This window comes from Nicrophorus vespilloides, unplaced genomic scaffold (genome assembly GCF_001412225.1).
Source record: "Nicrophorus vespilloides isolate i.1.1-1 unplaced genomic scaffold, Nicve_v1.0, whole genome shotgun sequence".
Lineage (NCBI taxonomy): Eukaryota > Metazoa > Arthropoda > Insecta > Coleoptera > Silphidae > Nicrophorus > Nicrophorus vespilloides.
Window position 1 is genome coordinate 277493 of NW_017096746.1, and position 22627 is coordinate 300119.

At 31.3% G+C, this 22627-nt stretch overlaps 2 protein-coding genes across 7 annotated transcripts in view; one reads left to right on the top strand and one right to left on the bottom strand.

Moving 5' to 3' along the window:
* Positions 1–4539, top strand: part of LOC108558045 (WD repeat-containing protein 47) — a 45421-nt gene extending 40882 nt beyond the window's left edge. Inside the window, exons 7-8 of one of the 5 annotated variants that reach the window (XM_017914830.1) lie at positions 3513–4213; positions 4265–4539. In XM_017914830.1, coding sequence (XP_017770319.1) covers positions 3513–4213; positions 4265–4410 — 847 coding nt within the window. In that variant the 3' untranslated portion in view covers positions 4411–4539. The remainder of the gene's footprint in view (positions 1–3512; positions 4214–4264) is intronic. The other 4 variants (XM_017914831.1, XM_017914835.1, XM_017914832.1 and 1 more) reach the window with 4 other exon arrangements.
* A 1702-nt stretch (positions 4540–6241) lies between these two features.
* The window catches only part of LOC108558046 (epithelial discoidin domain-containing receptor 1-like), a 77149-nt gene continuing 60763 nt past the window's right edge, over positions 6242–22627 (bottom strand). For both annotated transcript variants that reach the window (XM_017914837.1, XM_017914836.1), the window contains exons 2-9: positions 22411–22505; positions 14924–15029; positions 14296–14527; positions 9311–10538; positions 9133–9248; positions 8071–8193; positions 7909–8018; positions 6242–7848 (exon numbers count right to left, since the gene is read on the bottom strand). In XM_017914837.1, the coding sequence (XP_017770326.1) occupies positions 7119–7848; positions 7909–8018; positions 8071–8193; positions 9133–9248; positions 9311–10538; positions 14296–14527; positions 14924–15029; positions 22411–22474 (2709 nt within the window). In that variant the 5' untranslated portion in view covers positions 22475–22505 and the 3' untranslated portion in view covers positions 6242–7118. The remainder of the gene's footprint in view (positions 7849–7908; positions 8019–8070; positions 8194–9132; positions 9249–9310; positions 10539–14295; positions 14528–14923; positions 15030–22410; positions 22506–22627) is intronic.

Sequence of the window (22627 nt, forward strand, 5' to 3'; positions counted from 1 at the left end):
ATTTTTAAGCGCTGAAAGTTCACTGCACGTACACCTCTTCTTCACGACCTCTAGGCAACAGCTTGTCAAGTATATATTATTTTCAAAATCTTTCAATGCTCATTCAAATTGATCGTTTCTCAATTATTGGTTAAATCATATAATAACGTTGAATTTATTTAAGGACTTAGAATTAAAGTGTATTGAAATTTTAGTATTTATCACCAGGCATATTGTTAATTATTTTACAATAATGGGAATATTTATGTGATGTATAAGGGATTTAATAAGTGGATTTTTTATGAACTTGCTCTGGCCTCGATTTCTTCTTATAAATATCATAAAAATATATCATATACACATATATTAAGATGAATATTAAAGCAAACTAGTTTAACACCATATGGTGAAGTTGTTCATTGCTATATTATTAAAATAATCATTTTGTGGAATTTTACATAGCAGCTTGTCCATTTAATTGTTAATAACTGTAAAAAAGCAATCGTTCGAATTCCCAACTTTATAATTATAAATTAAAGAAGACGTTCTCCATTTTAATTACCATGCACATTTTTTTATTTAAATAAATAAATAGCAACAAACGTAATTAATTTTTTGCTATTATAAGTTGCAAAACATATGGTTCTTTCATAATTTTACTCGCATTCGTAAATGTTAATTCTTATGCGAATTTCTTTGAGAATTAGAAATTTTAACCGTGCAGCGGATTTGATTGCTTTTGACGCCCATTGCGTTTAATTTCCGTTTCCCTAATTTCTTTTTTGTTTGTTTTTATAACATTTAAGCTGGCGATTTCCGTTTCTTTTATATCATTACTTTTATGAAACTGAAATGTTTTCTATTTTCTAAATGTGAATGTGGTTTTACTTTCCAAATAGATTGGATCAATAAATATTTGACATATGTACCAATAAATTCTGTATTACAATACTTCAAATATATTCAGAAATCGATTCAATATTTCTTCTTTTTTTTCTTCGATAATTTTTTAAAAGTATTATAAATAATTAGCGTCAACTATTTTATGTAGGTTACAATACTTGATTTAAATACTTATATTACAACAATTTATTACTTAATATTAACTAAAAATGTATTTTAAAAATATTATAATGAAATGAATAATTCATAGTCAAATTTATCCATGATCAATGCTTACAAGGAAAACTCAAATTCATCTTCAAGGTTCAACACAAATTGAGCTCGTTAATTCTAAAATTCAAAACGCTCTTATTCGTTTTTCTGCTTTCATAAGTCAGTAAAAAAAATCTACAATATAAAAATCCTTCAGAAAGTTCTTCAAAATTGTTTTCTTAAATATGTTTGGTTATAATATATAATTACTTATTTAGAAATGTAACTAAACTAAAATATGACTTATGATGTAATATTGTCACGCGTGTTAAAGAAAATTGAAAAAGTGCATATGGCCAACCGTAAATGTAAATTCTGCAGTTACTAAATACGAAAACGTTTTAAACTGCATTGCTAATCTAATTTGCTTATACAAAATATTCTGAGTAAATAGATGTTGTACAACATTGAGAATAGGCAAGATTTTTTTCTAATATTGATCTATCAGAATCTTTGCTTAATGTATATCAATTTTTACAAATAATAATACATTTTAATAATTTTTTATTTACTATTAAAATTAAAAAATCATATATATTAGCTTTTCTTTCGTATTAAAGTTGTTTTTAATAGTAACATATTACATTATATTAATGTAAACATCTTTAAACTTTGGATTGCTGCATAAATTTCATATCCAAAATATATTAATCTCATTTGATATAATATAAATAATAGTAACTCTAATATATAACAAAAGTATGCGTTATTTGAAATTCATACAATATTAAATAACAATTGGAGTGTAATCCGAGTCGTCGAATAGAAAATGTAGCTATTTCATAAAATTTTAAACAGTTCTCTCGAGTCGAGCCAAATAGGGCAAACGGCTATATAAAGTCTTCGTGCAAATTGAAATACCTTGGATTCTAATTTGATTATAAAATAAATTTGTTATCCGACAAGGTGAAACAGAGTGTTTTATGACAGCTAATTTATTGAAAGTTTCAATATTTAATAGCTAAGACAATATACAAGTTGACATATAACATACTGTAAATAATTTATTTTCTTCTTTTTTATTGTATGTAATATTATATGTAATAATAATATCAATATTTATTGTAACAATTTTACAATTACAAAAATATGTAAAAATACTATTGACGATAAGACGATTCTTAAATATTACTGCATAATGTTTTTATACTTATATCCTCCGATTTACATGGTAGGTTCTTGAGAAAAACGTGTATATCAACATTTATATTTTAATTTATTATTTTAAAATGCCGTGTAAAACAAGGAATAGGTTATATTCAACATTTAGTTTTTTATTAAATTTACTGAATATAATATAAGAAAAGTAGAAATTAAATTTATTAATCTTTCAATTTAATAAATATAATTACAAATTTTCTAAAATCTTGAAATCGCACTTTGAGCTCGTATACTTCCAGTCGTAGCAATGAGGGAGGAGTCAAATTGTCAGTCAGACAATGAGATTAATGTACAAGAAGAAGTAACGATATAATGATCAATGTACTAAGTATCGAAGAAGTAATGGGTCCTATAGAACCCACATATTGTAGATCAAATGAATAGAAATCAAAATATTGAAAATGAAAGAAATGAAAATGATACTAACAATAGTAATGAAGATATATTAAGGAATAATATCAGCGCGATAGTACCCGACAGTGTGGTTGCTGCAAATAAAAGTAATGATATAAATATTCTTACTACAAGCATTAGACACAGAAGAATAAAAAATGAACGATAAATCTAATAGCAGCATCATTATTGCTGCTATTAGAAGGGAAATCTAATGACGATAATGAAAGTAATTCTGACGAAGAGAATCTAAATACTGTTAGTTATTATTCCGCTTTTCATTTTACATATTTATTTACAATATATTCCCATTTGTTACTATGGTCTATACGTTTTATTTCTTTGTTTATGTTAGTTAATAAAGATATTTTTAAAGATATAAAAATGATGTAACACCTCACTCAATAGGATGACTAATAAAACAAGTACTTTTGTACAATATTCGACTTTATTCATCAACATAGTCTCCTTTAAGAGTGATACATTCATTCCAACGCTTCTCTAACTGTTAGTGTTCCGTGGCACACCGGTTGCGGAGCACTGAGGAGGAAATGAGGAATAGGTGTATATTATTTCGGCTAAATGTTATGGATCGCATGAATGTTTCATGAAAATCTTGTAATAAAAACATTAATTGTTGTATATAAATGTTGTGCAATGTTTTTGTTATGATATTTGATGCGGTCCAAGAAACTAGTTATTATAACGTATTATTACTGCGCAATCAAGTGGAGAATGTAAATACGGAAAGAAAGACGACGTTCTCCTGCATTTTACAATTGATTGGTTTGCTTATCCTGCATATTATTTCTTCCGTGTTCCAGTGAGAATCATCAAACGTATCAACCGACTGTGCTGTTCAAACGGACGAAACACCACAAGGGCTCGATTTACTGCTTGGCCTGGTCCCCAGTCGGAGATTTGATGGCGACGGGCTCGAACGATAAAACCGTGAAACTCATGCGTTTCAATTCGGATACATCCAATTTGGAAGGCGAAGAAGTGGAGCTGTCCATGCACGATGGCACGATTAGGGACCTATGTTTTCTAGAAGATACATCGAATAAGTCGAGCCTGTTAATAAGCGGAGGCGCCGGGGACTGCAAGATCTACGTGACGGATTGCGCCACCGGGACCCCATACCAAGCCCTCAGCGGTCATAGTGGTCATGTCTTATCTTTATACACATGGGGTGGCGCGATGTTCGTCAGTGGATCGCACGATAAGACCGTGCGATTCTGGGATCTGCGGACGACCGGCTGTGTCAATATGGTGACACCAATAACTTCTGCAGGCACAAGACAAGGTTCTCCGGTGGCTAGTCTCTGCGTGGATCCATCCGGAAGACTGCTGGTATCCGGCCACGAAGATAGCTCGTGTGTTCTGTACGATATAAGAGGCGGCAGGAACATACAATGCTTCAAACCCCACACGTCCGACATCAGGTCGATCAGATTCTCTCCCTCTGCTTACTATCTGCTGAGCGGCGGCTACGACAACAAAATGGTTCTCACTGATTTACAAGGTAATTATCCCTTAATTTACTCGATCCCGAATAAAGCGTAATTTGTTTCAGGTGATTTAACGTTGCCCCTACCGAGCGTGGTTGTTGCGCAACACGAAGACAAAGTAATTTCGGGACGTTGGCATCCGAGTGAATTCTCATTTCTGTCGACGTCTGCAGATAAAACGGCGACTTTATGGGCCCTTCCGCCCATTTGAAAGGAGCATCAGATCTTCGAGAAACATTTCTTCATAGGGTCGCATCATTGATTTTCAAACGGAAACGGCACATACATACACAAAATGAACGGAAAATAATAGTTTTTGTTTTAATTAACTCTCTTATATACATTTTAACGATTTAGTAATTTTATTATAATTATTTTTTTAATGTAAATATTTTTTTTTTAAATTCAAAAATCATGATTAACTTCAATTTGACTGTTAAATCAATGTACGTTTATTTTTGGCTTCAGCGATTTTATATACTATATATATATGTTCTTGTGGAAACAAAAAATATTAATTGCCTTACGAAATCCAATATTATATTTTAGTACGAACAAAAAAAATAACATTATAGCGAGTTGATCATGTATAAATCAGTAATTAATAGTATCACCCAGTAATATTTGTTAATTGTTATAACTAATAGCTTTTATCGCTGCATTCATCATTCATCAACTTCATTGCGAAACCATTAAAAACGAGGATTTTCTTACATTTAATATTAACAATGCTGTATGTACACACTTATTTATTTATTTTATAACTTTGTACCATAATTTGTTCTGTATAGTAATTATTCGTAATATTATTAAGTTTAATAGACAGTCATTGCACAATGTTTATTCTTCTTTCTATATACTTATATAATGTATTTCAATTGTTGATAATATCTAAAAATTTGTTGTTTGTTTCTACGAATTGATCCAATTTAGAAAAATGTGCTAAATTATAAACGATCAAACTGACAACATCTTCATGTGCGTATTGCTTTGCTGTGCACCAACCATAACTAGGATTAATGTATGTAAAAATACATATATCTTTTGACTAATGGTATTAAAAATAAAAACAATAAAGTATATTAGCAGAATATATTCTTGACATACCAATAAATACTAACTATACTGAGAACATCATTTTCCCTCTTTAAACTGTAAGTTTTTTTTAATCTACTGCAAATAATTGCAATATTTGACAAGTAGTGAGTTCAAAATTGTTTTTCTTAACAATTTTGCTTTATAGTGACGAGTAAAGATCATAATCGATCGGAATGACTTAACTGTATTTATTTGATGTATTTTAAAAAGTGAAATATCTGGATAAAAAGATTACTCTTAATTATTGGTATATTGCAAGTAAGAATTAAATCATCAGAAATCATCATCAAAATAACAGTAGAGAAACTGAAAATAATTAGTAAAATCTAAATTTCGATGGATTCCTGACTATCACCGTATTTTAACTCAAAATACATATCTAAAGTATTTAAATCGATTTTTTACTTCTAATGCAAATATTTAACACTACCCAATATTGAGTCGTTACAGAAACATTCTGAACTATCCTAATGTATATTTGACTAAAAAATTAAATTTCTCTATTACCAATAATCAATTTTATCATACAGCTATTCACTGTATCTATTCAACAATTTTTATTGGTCCAAAGAACCAAAAAAAATCCATTTCATACTTGCAACAATTATCTTTGTTCATAAAAATTTTAATAAATTTATTTGTTTATTATTGCATATTTGGTTGCATTCTTCTATATTGTTGAAGAAGAGCAAAGGTTTTACATGCACAAATGAACATCTCTAAAATAAATATTTATAAAAACAAGTATTATTCATAAATAACGGCGTAAGAACAACATGTTGACTTACCGAATTTACTTTATCCATGCAAATTAATAATATAGTAATCGTTTACGGTAATTTATGTATGTATAATTGCAGGTGAGATTGGAATGATAATACGCCTTATAAAAATAGAAGGACCGAAATGACGATTGGGGAAATAAATAAATAACATATTAAAGTAAATGCAATTCTTTATTGATTTGATATGTTATAATAATGATTAATAGAAAAAATAAATCTTAACACTGACATAGTTTTGGTGTGAATGAATAACAAGTATTGTGTGCCATGGGGGTAGTATTAGGATTTGGAATGCATTAAATGTTAAACAAATAAGAATAATAATAATATGTTGGCACCCTGAAAAACGAAAAACTTAATAATAATATCATCTCATCATCATATATCGTAGCTATAATAGAATAATGAATTTGTATGAAATTCAATACAAAATTAGTTTGGAGTACAAAATTCCGACAGATTTCCAAGAATCGATTTCATCCTCCACGTTTCCAGGCGAATAAATTGACTAGTATATATAATATATAAATTTAGGCTGTTTATGAACCCTAATTCCATTATTATCAACGATAACTTTTACTTCAGTGCTGAACGGTTCAAACAAAGATTATCCTTGATAAGCGGAATATACATTATCATGACACTATTTTATTAACTTAGTAATTACTATCTATACATTGTCTCGTTATTGTGCTATAGTTTCTTTGATAACAAAGTTAAAGCAAATAAAAGTTGTGTTCTTTTTTCTGTAATATACGCTTCTTCGTCTCTTCGTTTCGTTTCATATATATTTTTTTAAATATATTTATATGTATGTATATAAAGGCAGTAAATAAATGTTTTCGTTTATATTTATATACAGATTGCATTAGAAGATTCGAAGCGATTGAAAATAAATATTGCGATTTATTATTTTCTCTTTCTCTTTCACCCTTTCATTTTTTTTCTCTGTTCTCTTTGTAATTATCACCCTGTATTATATTTACAGTTTTATAAATTTGTTGATCCCTCTAGACTAAAACCAGTCTTACTAAAGCTATGTAGGAGCGTACCCTAAATTCTTTCTTTGTAGGAATAAGTGTATCTCTCTAAAGGAAGGCCGTTCGGAATCCTTTCTCTTCCAACACTCCAGCATCAAATCGTAAATGTCTTTATTCGTTAAAGGACGAGGTAGGTATGTAAATTGTCCGTCATCACAATGCATATGCGCCAAGTTCTCCATCACCAACGGATCGCTGAAGTCGTTGAACGGCTGCCTCCGGCAAAGAGTCAGGATCTCCCACAAGGTGACGGCAAATGCCCAGACATCGCTCTTCGTCGTATATTTCGATTGGTAAACACTCTCCCAGGCCATCCATCTGATGGGTAACGGAACGTTCCCGTCCACTTTGTAATAATCATTGTAATACACTTCGTTGTAAGTCCCAAAATCACAAATTTTGATCTGGTAGGCTTTACCCACCAAACAGTTTCTAGTTGCTAAATCGCGATGTACGAAATTAAGCGACTCCAGATAACGCATTCCCGAAGCGATCTGTGCTCCCATATAGAGAAGACAATTCGGAGAAAGAGATTTAACCCCGTGCGGAACGGTGCAATTGCTTTCAGCTGCAATATGCGTCTTAAGAAATTGACACAAATCTCCGTGCTCCAAATATTCCATTACAACGCAAAGCGGATCTTCCTCACTGCAAACGCCCAAAACCTTCGCAATATTCGCATCATCCAATGCCGACAAAATCCTGACATCTCTGTAAAATTCGTTCCTGCAAAAACAATAATATACATTATACACTTATACATCTTTAAAAATATAAAAAACTTACTTTTCCTTCTGAGTTGAAGTATCACCCAAAAACTTGATTGCCACTAACTTCGTACCCAAAGATAGGTTCGATGAGTGATCGACGATTCCATCAGCCTGAGCAATATAAACCTATAAACTCAAATATTAATAAAATGTTATTATGCAAGTTGACAACATTTACAGTTCCAAATGCTCCTTCAGATAACTTAGATAACATCCTTAATCTATGCCGTGGAAATTCAGGCAACACGACTTCCTCGAAGCGTTTCCTCAACGCGTTTATTGCTTCTTGTTCGGTTGGAGACTGCAATAATAATAATCGATATAAATATTATAAAGTTATGATCCTTCAAGTTGATATTCAGTTTGTTGATTACGACTATTTGCGTCGCTTCGCTACACTCTAATTAATTCTCATAACTGGGTGAGTTTGATGTACTTGCAAAACCGTGTCAAGTGAATACAAGTATCATCAAACGTTAATTACAAAAGCACGAAACATCTTTTCGTACTTCAATGTATATTTTTATTTTACATGTAAAGAATAAAAAATGTATACGTGCAGCATCATACAATAGAATGTGAATTTTCTTTTCATCGCACGTATATTTAAATTATAACTAAACAAAGATAACTAAGAATTTGAAGGTGAATTGTGAGAAATTTATGAAAAATGATGTAGTGTGTACTTGGATTCGAAGCATGTGCATGTAACTTCCCCAGGGATAATCCGAGTATATATTTTAAAGTCTGGAATGGCGCAATAGACAAACATATAAATCAAAGAGGAAAAGATATCGTAAATAATATAGTTTTATATGAAAGTGGGGGCCATTCAGTAGGTGCACTATATCTTGATTAAACTAAATAAGGATATTTTAGTATGTTTGAAATATAGCCAGCTGTAAACCATTGTACATCGATAAATATTTGCTGCGCTTTTACACAATGCAATCCGTTCGTGAATGCAGGAAGGTTCAATACATAAATTATGTTTGGGAAAGAGTGTGCAACAAGTTTGCGCAGCCAAAATATTTTGAAATTGTACAAATTTCTGAATTTTAGTGCACGTAAATTCTGAAATGTTGACATGTTTACAATCTTGTAATTTTCTGCATCCCAGGAGGTTCGTTTAATATCTAATTTGCAGACTGGACCTATCCTCGATTGCGAATGCTAGTTAACTACTGGTTTTCCAATAAATTTGAAAAAAGTCAAACGTGTCGTGAATATATAAACTTACTCTATTATAACTACTCCTAGCTTTGGTATTAATATCGTTATCTTTATTGCATTGGGATGGTTCGGTAACGAGGAGTGGCAGAGTGCCACCTTCGGGTATTGCATAATCGTATACATCTAAAATTCGAAATTGTTATTCATAATTCCTCAGCGACCGGCTCGAAGCCGAAAACACTTACCAACAGGTGTCGTCGATGCATAATTGCGTTTGGTGCTTAAAGTATTTTGCATCTCCATGACGACAGAACTGTAGCTGTAGTAAGGTGCATACTTTGCCTGATATGGTTCTTGATATTCGATAGTGTCGCACATCTTGTGTCCGATTTGAGGCAACGGTAGCGTCGATCTTAAGCTAGATTTCAACGTTCCGTGACTTCTGCAATCATCTATTTCAGTCACACCGTACGCCTCTATGGCACTGACCTTTTCGCTCATTCCACCGAAAATCGATTCAGGTTGCAAACGAGGTAACGTGTTTGCGGGAAAACCCATGTTCGGTGCATTCGGACTTTGCAAGAACTTTCTGCTCCTGAAGCGATTGATTATCATAGGAATGGCGACGGCGCACAGCAAGATCAGAATGATCAGCGTTATAATGATGATCGTCAGATAGGTAGCATCTTGCAATGTGTGCTGATGGATTGGTATCTCGATCTTGTGCTCCCTATTATTTTTATCGAAATCTCCTTTCGGTGCATCCGTCGGCTCCGATTCAACGGTGAAGTTACCATGTGCCACTATTGAATCAAACGTAATTTCGCTTATTAGCAACCATTTGGCAGAGAAATAAAGTTGAAGCTTCGCGAACTTCCCGATGCGATGGTGCAGCTTAATTGAAACGTTCCGCGAGTTCTCGAATATTTTATCCTCGATGTATTCATAGCTTATTGGTTCACCTTTCGTGAATACCTTACCGCCGATGCTAAACAAAACTTTAGCCATTGAAAATACCTGCACATCTTTCGTGAACAAGTTGTTCGAATAGATGTGCACGGCGGAAAATTCCCGGATCCTGTCGAACTCGAACGTTATTTCAATTGGCCTGTTCGATCTGCTGTCATTCTTCCAACCCACCCAAGTCTGCAGGTCATCGTAAAAGTCCAATTTGAAATTGTCTTGCCCGAACTTCCCATCTATTAATTGTCCAAGTCCGTACTTCAGGTCATGTCCATCCCAATGGCCATCATATCCGAAATCATAAAATTCCCAATTTGACCCTCTCTTATCCCCTTGGGGCATTGAATAGCTCACGATGCCGTCCGTCCATTTGCAACCGTAGAGCTCCACTCTCATGCATACAGTTCTTTGATGATAACTGTACGGGTAGAATCGAATTTTGCTGGCCCATATCGGAGGATCCAACGTTTTCTTTGCCTCCAAGTACGTGTTTGTGTTCGCCTTTATTACCTGAAATAAAAACGAAAATTGAGATACACGCATCGCAAACAAATTGATCCTTTTTCATTATCAATTAGATTTAATAAAATCTGGGAAAGCGAAATCAATTTCCCGATATATAACATCGTGTGTATACAGTATGAACAAACACAGCGCAATAAGCCATAAAACTAGCGCAGAGTTATATCACGTATAAAAGGAAATGCTATCAACAAGTCCGGATGAGCAGAATGCCCATAATCTCAGATTCAGTCCCAGAAGAGAATACGTGAAATGTATTGAGTTTTATTGCATCGGGCTGCGCTTCCTTTCGTTTTTCATCTCTCCGCAGGATTATTTTTACTATTCCCCAAGTTTGATAACACGACGGTAAGAAAATGTAATTTTCTTCGGTAAATAGAATCTAGCCAAATCCCGGGCTAATGAACTTGAAGCATTCCAAGAATCCAAAGAATTTCAATTCACGCTGATTGGACTTAAAACTTAATTGCCACGAATGATTCAAATTAATTAATATTGTGGAACTGCTTTATATTGAATCAGTTAACTAACGCTAGTAATATATTATACTTTCTTAGCATTTCTTCATTAGAAAAACACATATATATTTTCCTGATACAGATTATTACGTTATAAGTTTTTGCTATTAAATTATTTGTGATTCAGATTCAGTTTACAAGTTTAATTAGGTGTTAAGATTTGGATTACGAAATGCTTATACCTAACAATTACAAAATTATCTGGGATAGTCTATTCGCTTAATGTAAACCACAATGAAATTCTCTGATGAAATATAATGATATAAGAAGACTTACTTTCCTATAATATATAAAAACTATTATATAATTGGTATTGGATTTAATCGATTACAAAGGTTATTAATAAACAAATAGTATTATATATCGATCATTCGTGTTAAAATCTTATCCCTTTTCCAATTTACGTTGTTTATTATGTGTATTAAAGAAAAATGTTGGGATTTTCTTATTTATTGTTAAGATAATCATTGAGCATAAAATTGCTTTATTATTTTATATCCCGCTGCACTTTTCTTCTTTCGTTTGTTTGCAGCGATAAAAGGTAAAATATTACTTCGCAGACGAATGTATAAGAACAAGACTTTTTTTGATATAAACTTGCATTTGCGATTTACTGAGTATGAATAATGAAAATTCCGCTTTAGTCTCAACACACACACATTTATTTATTTCTTTCACTCTCGTTTTTATTATATATTTTAATTTATAATACGAATATATTATTTAGATATACGAGGTTCGGCTGTAATTGTTATCTACATCATTGGGTGGTAGTAATGAATCTCATGCAAGCATTCTAATTTCCTGAAGTCACGTAACTGCTGCTCGCCTATTTGGCGCCCCCTTTTTTACCTTTTCGCTCATATTTCATAGCCTCTACGTTTTCCATCCTTCACTCGCCCTTCGCTGTGTACGATACAATGTGGTTATATACTAACGTACTAATCGATTTCGGCCTCGTTTCTATATATACATTTTTTTTCCTTCGCTTGGTTTCTCCACCCCCAGAGAGGAGTTTTCCCACTTTCGTATTTAGGAGACTCCCCCGAAAGCGCCATGTATTTCAATGCTCGAACAGAAACCGAAAGTTTGCATTGCATTTGCTTCGGTTTTAATGAAAGGGTCAACAAGGGTCATTAATGGTGGCGTGATGAAATGTGCAGCGCAGCGGACGGGGGGAGCCCTATTCCAATTATTCCAGGCCCAAACAAATTTACTCTACACACCACTATTAAACTTTCAGATAATTATTTTTTGCAGTACATTAGGAATATTATGCATGCTACAAGCAAATGTGACCATGACTTTTACTAATAACTAGACAATTCATACTTTGCGTTTCACGAACTTCCAGAAATTATTTTCAGTTATTTTTAGAGTTGTAATCAATACTTGCCTTGTCCTAAAGGAATGTTATAAAGTTTAACATAAAAACATGGGTGTAATGTATACTTAATTTACATTTACATTCACCAAAAATGGGGGAGAATACGGCACACCTGTATATCTAATTAACTGTGCACATGTTGACAATTCTATATTATATACAATTTATACATAATAATCACAAAAATATCCCCTCGCATTTTCACACATCATTTAACAAAACCTAATATTATATAAAATGTTGTAGAATGTTTTAATAGCAAATTGTTAATATTACCAATGTTTTCAAAAATATTAGGTATTTTCGTAAATGTAACATTATTCAAAATAAAATTTGATATAAACTAAAAAGTTATTGCAAAAGACAGAAAATAGTTGATATATTTTTTTTATAGATATTGAAATATCGATTTGACTGACATGGGACACAAAAAAGTGGTTTCCTGGGAGTATCTCCGTTTTCTTTACCGCACGGTGTAAGCCTTTAAGCGGATTGTCCGAAGCAAACCACAATATTTTCATTGGTTTTTTTCGTATACATTGCCTGAAAGGTTAGCGATGTCTGAAACCTGGCAGCTGCTCTCATATGATTGATATTGCAACTGGAATGTAATATAGAACTGATATTCGTTTTGCAAAAATAACGTAAATTATTTAAATATATAACACAATGTGTCAATAATTAATTCAAAGTAAAAACTAATTGTTATATACTAATTTATATATTTATTAGAAAATCATGTTTTGGATAAGAACAACATCCAATCATAAAATGTATTGTAATATTGAAATGAAATATGGAAACATATTATAATATTAAGTTTACCCATATAAGTCTTGATACAGGTTGTAGATAAATAAATAAGGTTAATTTACCAATGAGAGGATCCAAGAAATTATGTTATGTGAACTACTCATACATTAATGGATGACGCATGAACTCATCAGCGAAGATGGTATAATCACATGCAAAGAATGCCGGAAGAACGGCACTCAAAACAAATCTTCAAACATACACGACAGGAAATAGAAATAAAAGAGAAACAAACAAGCAGGAACTGAGAATAAGAGAGACAGAAGAAGACTGGTGGACAGACAGATAAGTGGAAGTTGAAAATCAAGAGTCGTTAAAGTGCTATCAACAGATGTAAATATATCAAGTATTTAGTCAGCGTAATATTTACCGTATATTGAGAAAAATAACCATGTACGTATTATCGAAGGTACATATAATGGATGTACGTTATATGAGTGCTTATTGTGATGCACATAGTTTGTACACCATTAATGTATTCATTTTATAATCTAGTATAAATTATATAATTTTTAATACTGAATCAACGCTATTTCCATTTTAAATATTTATTTACAATTTGGTAAGAAATGGAATCAATAAAAAAATATTTAGTTTGTTTTTTATTACTGTATATGTTATTTTGTTGAACGATTGATGCAATAAACATTATTATTATTAATAAATAATATTCTTATTTTTTTTATAATAGTAAACTTAAATACAAAAAGTGTATTTGTAACTTTAACTGACTTATGATGTATGATTACTTGAATTTATCTTTAGGTCGATAGGAGAATTGCATTATAATATATCAGTTAAAATAAATGATGTCTGGAAATTTGTTTGCTCATTAGGAATACCGAATTTCAATCAAATCAACTATACTTTTCGTTCATTATTTCAGCGTTTCCCCCCTGGCGCCGTAATGGTGTCGGATAACTTTGCCCTCGAGGCAAAAACTAAAAACCCTTTTCTCCGGAAAGTAAAGTTCTCTCCATCCCCGTGAAGTGGAACCACCGCATTTAATTAAATATGGTATAATTACCTCTTCCCCTTTATAATTATGATATTTGATCCATTTGTTCAATCGGGGCCTCCAATACTCGAGCATGTACGCTTCGGCGAATTCGACCCCCTGGCCGTTCCCAAACCTTCCCTGCGTGCCGACCGATGTGATCACGTGCGCCGTCTTCAAGTCGATCTGCAGCCACTCTTCCGGTTCCGTTGTTGCCTGTTTCTGGGGACACCACGCTCCGCCGTTCCGCTCCGTCCTCACGCTGAAAAACAATATCCCGTGTTATTTTACAATTAAAATTAACAACTTTTTGCCCCCTCAACGAGCAGAAGGGCACGTCTGTTAGTCCTCTCTCTCTCTCTCTATCACATACACTCTCTTTCATACATTAACTCTCCGTCTCTCTCTGCGTCGTGGCTGTAGACCGTATTTATAGACCGGAGTCTCTGTTGGGTATTTTTAAAACGGGCACTACAAGATTCGCGGGCAGATTGCCATGCGAGATTATCTCTAATTAATTGGCGGCTCGTGCCCACCCCAAACTCCACTCCCGTGTTTATTTTGAAACCAACCTTCGTTATCCTTCTCTATCTCTCTCTCACCCCGAAATGAACTTTAAATATTTAGCGAAATTTCAACCAGTCCTGCTGGTACTCACCGTCCATGCTGCGGTCCAACATTTCCGTTCTCGAACGAGGAGCTAGCCGATATATCATCATCACGTATGGCTCCGTTCTCCATACCCAGCGGTGCAATACATTGCGCTAGGAAAAAAGTAGATTGTAACATAAATTTATAATGAGAATGACATATATTTATTACAATAAATGTACATTTATATACAACAATTGTTAGTTTGGTTTCTTACTAGCTGACAATTAGTTTAAGGTTAATTATTATGATCGTCATTGCAAAAACTACCCAAAAAGTCTAGATTCGAACAATTACAGATAAATGAATTCCCGCAATAAAAGAAAAATGGCCTATTGGTAGTAGATGCCAATCAAAATCCAGTGTTAATGATGAGAAAGTTGTTCTCGGTAGTATTGAAAATGGGTGGAATATAAGACTGATTTATCAAACAACCCCGCTTTATTTGGGTTTCTTTAACGTGCATTACAATGCATTAGTATATGGAATTGACCATGTTTCATAAAGGAGGCAACGATTACAAGATTCCTCACATGAGCGAGGACAAACTGCGTTTGCAGGGAACATTGTCAGCACGTCAGAAACTTGACCGTTTATAGTCACTAATTTGTTAAATGTTATTTATAAGTGTTAATTTTCAAATGTTTTTCATTTTATATTATAATTTAGTTGTGAAAATACTCGTTATTCCATTGCATATCCTATTTATGAAAGTGGGTACTTATTTTGGAACGGAGGGAGAAATAAAATAAAATTTTAAAAAAATAATTGGACTACAGATTTTTAAATTTTATAAACTAAAATAGTTATGTATAACTTAAATAATTATTATATGAATGAAAAATAATTATAAGAAACATTTTTTTATTATTTTTTTATGTCAAGAGCTGAAAATTATAAAAAAAAAGTTCAATAGCTATTTTGTACCAAGAATAGTTTTAAGTAGATTTTCAGTGGATTTTTTCTTGAATTTATAATTCCTGAAAAAGCCGAAAATAGAATGTAATATACATTTCCAATTATTAATATTTCCAAATCAACTATTTTTATTAAATGAGTTGTAAAATGTTGATTAAAAGATCTTACAGACCAACCACGTACAACATCAATTTGATTCCCTTCGGGGTTTCTGACCATCGTTGATCTGTGAAGCTTAAAAATACGAACAATAACCGTTTTCAATAAAATTTGCCATAAATATAAAATGTGATTTTATTAAAGCCAATATGGTTAGAATCTGGAAATATGTTTGGTACGGACTATTTGCGCTATATTGATTTCGTGTTGCTCAGATCAGAATCAAGTTCAAGCTGTAATCATGTACGTTAGAGACGTGCAAAGCATTTAAAAAAAAAAAGCTTGATAGTAATAACATACAGTCGTGATTGCGTTTTCCGGCCGCTGAGAATCCACCACCAAACAAAAATAACATTAGTAAATAAGTTTATTTACTAATTTTTAAAATAAATATTTTAGATAATTTTAATTTTGTTCGATTCATCTGTGTAATTTCTATTACAAATTTATTTTTTGTAAGAACGGAAAATTCTGTAGTCAATTTAGTTCTTTTGCAATAGTTCTAAATAATATTTTATTTTTATGTATTTTTTTTATAAATATAATTAATTATTTTTTTACTAAATTATCAAAATGTTTGTAAAATTTAATAACAACATTTTGATTGCAATTGTACACAACATTAAGTTAATTACTGTTAAATAATTAAACTTTATTATAATAAACTATGCTAATCGTTTTTTAATCTTCATGTAATAACGTTTTTTATATATATATTTCTAAAATATCTAAAATTTGTTTAAATTTATCAAGAATGTTGGACGATTGCCCGTATATTGTACCGAATGTAAATAAATCTCCATTCACTTGTGAAACAAAGAAAAATTGTTTGTCAGAAAAAACATGCGAAAAAACTGTTTCGACAATTTCATCAGTAATTTGTATCAATCAACAGCAAACAAAAGTTTTCGAATCCGGCGCACATACATTTTTTTTTTAAATTTAGCTATATATTCGATAAATAAATATGCGGAATTATGTAACGCATTCATGGGTGCACGGCTAGTTAAGTAAACAATAAATCTGTAAATAGGATAACAAATTTACGGTTCGGCTGCACTTGCAAAGGTGAAATTGGATGAAAAATGTTGTTATAATGAAAATCAATAAACCAACAGCCCCGTTCCATAACACAAACTCATGCAAAATTACTTTCATTTGTTTGTTACCAGTAAGACTATGAAAAATTTAGTTATTACATGAAATAACGGATGCAATTTTTCAACCTGCATATATTTACTTCTTACTTTATATTATATGATAATGTATAGAATATCTAATTGAAGCATCAAATAATCTCAATATTATACAAATTAACTACCGAAAACAGGTATTTCATAAAATACCTGATTTTGTATTACATAGAATAAAAATATTATAAACTACAATGGTAATATATAAATTATGAAGAAGAGTCTGCTTTCTCGTTATATCTGTATTTGAGAGCATCAAGGAAATTCCTCTTTAATTAATCTGCTTACATATTGGAAGCTTAAAAAGAACTCCATAATTACATCGAGAATTCCCAATCAAAATGTAACTAAAAATAAATCTACAAAAGCCCGTTCTATCATCATATTTCATGAATAACTTCGGCTTAATTAACTTTCCTCGGATACGGAAACTTCTAGGTTCGCTTTTTTTTAATATATAACGTTTTTGATTATGTTTACCGTTATGGAAATACAATTTCAGGGATGGTGGCGTAAAGGAATCAACATTTTTTGTCTGAGTCACGGAGCCCTGAAAATGTTGTTTTGTGTGTGTGTATCGACTTTTTAATTTCCCCATGATTCAATATGTACGAACGGGCGTAAATTAGCTTACAGGGAAGGAGCGGCTCCGCACGGATTATTTACTACCGCACAACTTTGGTATAATTGATTTTTACTCCTACTACTGCTGAATAATATGTATATGTAGATATATAGTAAACAACCATCTCTGAATCGTCCAATAATTCACCATTTGGGTCATTAAAAAAGACGGTGCATTATTTTCACTTAATTGTCCCTTTATGTTATGAACACATTCCATATGGATAATACCCACATAACGTAATAAAAATGAAAAAAGAAGTGGGTTATATTCTCTTCTCTTTATATGCGATAAAAATAACACGAGTGTTGGGAAAATCGGATCTTATTAAATTTTATATTCAATTAATTTATTTATAAACTAAAAATTTCATAGATTAAATTTGTATTAACATATCTGACAAAGATATATTAATATTACGAAAGTTAAAATAATTTTTTTTCCCGTGTTTGGAAAAAAATAGTTACGAGGATAAAATTTCTTACTTTGACCAATAAAATAGAGAACATATTTCTTATTTCTTGATACTTTTTATCAATAATTTCTACATTAAAATTCCAAACAAGTTGCTTCTTCAACTGTTATATAAAATGGAACACACTCTTTTATAGTACTTAAACATTTATAAAACATGGTGCAATTCGAACATCAATCAGAAAATAAGCTTAATTTATACAATAATTTAAGATGATTATAGATTTTTACGTCTGGTGTCACGAGTGTCCAACTGTCAAACTTCCTTCGAAAACAATGGAAATGCTCTGAATAATACTTTTTATCAATCATTTCTACATTCTATTAAAACATTCCAAGCAATACGTCAATATGGCTTCTTCTAATGATGTACAAAGATAGAATACACTCTTTTATAGTAAGTACTTAAACATGGTGCAATTCGAATTGAAATTCGAACATCAATCAGAAAATAAGCTTAATTTATATTCACAATAATTTAAGATGATTATAGACTTTTACGTTTGACGCAACTTTGATTGTTGATAATTTATAATGATGCCTACTTTGTTTTGATTGAATATCATACATTAATCATATAGTTTTCTGACAGTAATCGTTGATAGAACTGTTATATATGCTATATTTAACAGATAATAACTATAACAACTGGAATAATACAAGTATCCCTCTTAATCTGTTAAGACTAGACTTTTACTTATAAGTTAATTTTAAATAAAAAATGAATACTTCATATTTAGCACGATAGTTGCATTTCTATAATTCAAATTTAAAAAAAAAAGTTGTAATGCTGTGTGTGTGATATATAAGGTAGCAGAGAGTATTTGATTACAGTATCTTAATATTATCATTAAAAAAATAAATAAAGAATTAATTGATGGATTTGAATTTGCCTCTTCAGTTTGATTATTAGTGAAATCAGTTATATTAAGGTTTCATACCACGCATAGCGTATAAAGTTTTCTATTAACGCAGACTATGGCATTACTTCAACTTAAAGAACTAAAAAGAATTACTGTATATCTTATAAAATTACTTTGTGAAATTTGGGAAATAACACAATAAAACTTTAAAGCCCTGAAATATCACATCAATATCTTATTATGTTAATGTCCGCACAGGAAAAAGAAAAGTTTTCAGCAGAAATGTCTGTACCTTACTTGCTTGTTAAAATTTCCGTTTCATTTCCATTATTTGTTTTGTTTCCTCGTAGGAAATCCGATTTAAATATTGTTATTTTTCCAGAACAATATTTGCCGCTGAGAATATCTATATATATATAATTCCCAGTTTTAAAATTCCGTCGTAATCTGACTTGCAAACATTGCGAGCGCGTTTCGTATCCATGTTGCACAAAATGTTAAGCAGAAATCCCGCGATCTCCTTCTAACGACCTATAAAAATGTTAAAACTTCGGGAAAGGAGCCTCCGCTCGGTCAGGCGTTGCACCATTCCCAGCCTCCCCTTATAAATACACTTGCGAAACTGACTTTTGCCAAGGGCTGCTGCAACTTCTGTAAACACATTATCGATGATCATTTCATATCTAACGTGATGTAAACATACTTTTTGCACTTTAAATCGCAAGTTTTCATTGTGACCGCAGTGGTTATAAAATATATTTATATGCAGTCCTCGAGGAATTAAATTGAAGTAGTGCAAGATATTTTGTAATGTTTTTACATAGTTACGTGGTCAACTGAGCTGCGCTTACGTAATGATGCCCCGAAGTCAAGTCAATACGAGGTGCCGCATAGCGTCGAGCATAACCCATCATTACAAGCCATCCTCGAAATGATTAAACTTTCAAGAACTTCTTGTAACATTTCAACTAGATTATCCTTGGATCTTCTCTGATAACTTCTTGCGCCACAATGAACCCCAGACATGTTTCTTTTCTTTAAATACAAATTTGACCTAAGTTTATTTCACATTAAAAAAAATAAACAAAGAACATATATAAACGAATGTAAATCTTATTTCTAAAGAAAATACGTAAACTTCCCCACAATGATATGTTGCATTGCTATAAAGTATAATTGGCTATAAAGTTGTGTGATTTATACATCCAACTTTTTATTCACTTTCCACTCACTTCTGTACTCTGCTTGTTGTTGTTTTTTTTTTGTGATTCAGGTTTCAATTCCATTGAATGGCTTAAAAGAAATATAATGGCTGATGGCTTTATAAATCTTCCCGATGCGAAGTATAAAAGACGGTTTGTTTGCGAAATACTACAAACGGCCGTTCGAGCAGTATTTCATTTTATCGGCTTATTGCTATTGTTCATTTCGGGCAGGGTGCAATCTCTAATACATTATGTATTTAGCCCATTGTGCTGCCGTTCGGCCTAAATACAATCGCTGAATTATTTTAATTTTTTCGTTTATGCATTTATCCCGGCCGATTTACGCCGGAGATTTATCCTCCGGATTTATTTTATGGACGCGATTTTTGTTTCCTTTCGTCCCTTTTTTTATCTGAAAATACATTTATCTGTAAAACAGAATTTTCAGCAAAAAAAAGTATTTTAGTTATAAAAGTTTATTTGTGAATTTTATAATCAATAATTATACTTTTTCATTTACCGAAATATCTCGTATAGTGCGGGTAACCAGTTTGACACTAATCTAGAACTTCAAAACTTCAAGTATGCAAAGTATGCGGTTATATACAATATATTGTGTTACAGAAAGTTTCTATAATGCAGTTCTACCTAAAATCTATTGGATTTGTTAATTTCCTGATGTACTTATTAGCTATATCTTATTATAAATCATTTTCAATAAGAAATATTTCATTTTTTTTATAGAAATGTAAACGATTCTGAAAAGAAAATGATGTATTTAAGGAGATTCGTTTCTTAAAACGTTGTTTACCCCACTCGATAATCAATTCCGTTCCTCTCCATTCGCTCCGTGTCTGCAATTTCGCAATCCAATCTGCTTATTCCTGGGGAAAACTTTTAATACGGCTCGTTTTCTTTTGTCCCATTGGGCTTTATTAAATGAATCGCATGTGTTTTCATCTCCCTTTCAATGCCGAAATTTTGCTTTAAAATTAAGGAGAAACGGAGCAGGAAGGAGAGGCGAGCGAGCATACGTTTATAGAAATATTATGGAAGATAAGGAACATGGAAAGTTTCATAACAACAACATCTTATGAATATTAGGGGATGCCGAGTGCCCATTCACCTCGCCCTCCGCCCAACAAGGAATATATTCATCTCATCATTGGTTTGTTAGATAAGTTTTTATTGTGTCTCTCCCCTCGTTTTGCATGGATTCATTCCTATATATTACTTTTCAGATTGGAAAAATAAACATATATGTGTTCTGTCTTCAAATCCAGATAGCGAAAAGAATATCTTATGTATATAGAATATTTGATAATTTCAACACAGAAAATGCACATCTTTTATTTCATTTTATTGTGCAATATTTTTCATTTTCAACATGGCTTCTGTTGGGTATATCTTTGTTAGCATATGATAATATAGCAAATAACTACAAATTAAATGTAGACGCCACTTTAGAATTTTTCTTTACATATACTATCTCATATATTTAAATAGAAGCTGTTGCTTTATAACTTGTTTAATAATTTTATATTCTTCATTAATATTCACTTTCATAATATGATAGAATTTAACAAAGTAATAGTGCCAAAAATAATTAATTTTAAAGTCAATTTACCACTAACTATATATTATATATTTTTATTTGTTTTATATATTATATTTATATATTGTTTTTGTACTATTTTTTGTTTTGAAATAACGTCAAAAATCCTTTTTTTTTTAATTATCAATGAAAAGTAATTGAAAGCATTTTTTATACTTTTTTTTACTTTATTCTATCTGTTATTCTTGTATACAAAAATGTCTAACAAAGTATTTATATATCAGATTAAACTTGAATAGTTTGAAAGTTTGAAAAACTTAAATTTAATGCACATACAAAAAAACGACAATTTTTTTATTTTCTTATTTATAAAATTCAAGCAACAAAATTATTTTACTATTCAATTGCATAAATCATTTAATAATTTTCAGTTAATAATATAACACTAATTGTATGTTGTTAATCCCATAATTTTTGATTTTTTATTAACTTTTATACTTACATGGATCTACAGCGTGAGCAACTCTTAAAAAAAGTGCAAGCAAAGGAACGATTGTAAAATGCATCGTTCTCACGAAGTCCTAGGCGTGGTATCATCTGAAAATAATTAAAATAAGAATGTTTAATATAGTAAATTTAATAATAACTACTTATTACATTGTCTAGTACTATTGAATAGTAGAATTACATAAATTACGTTTTGTTCACTTTAACAAGAT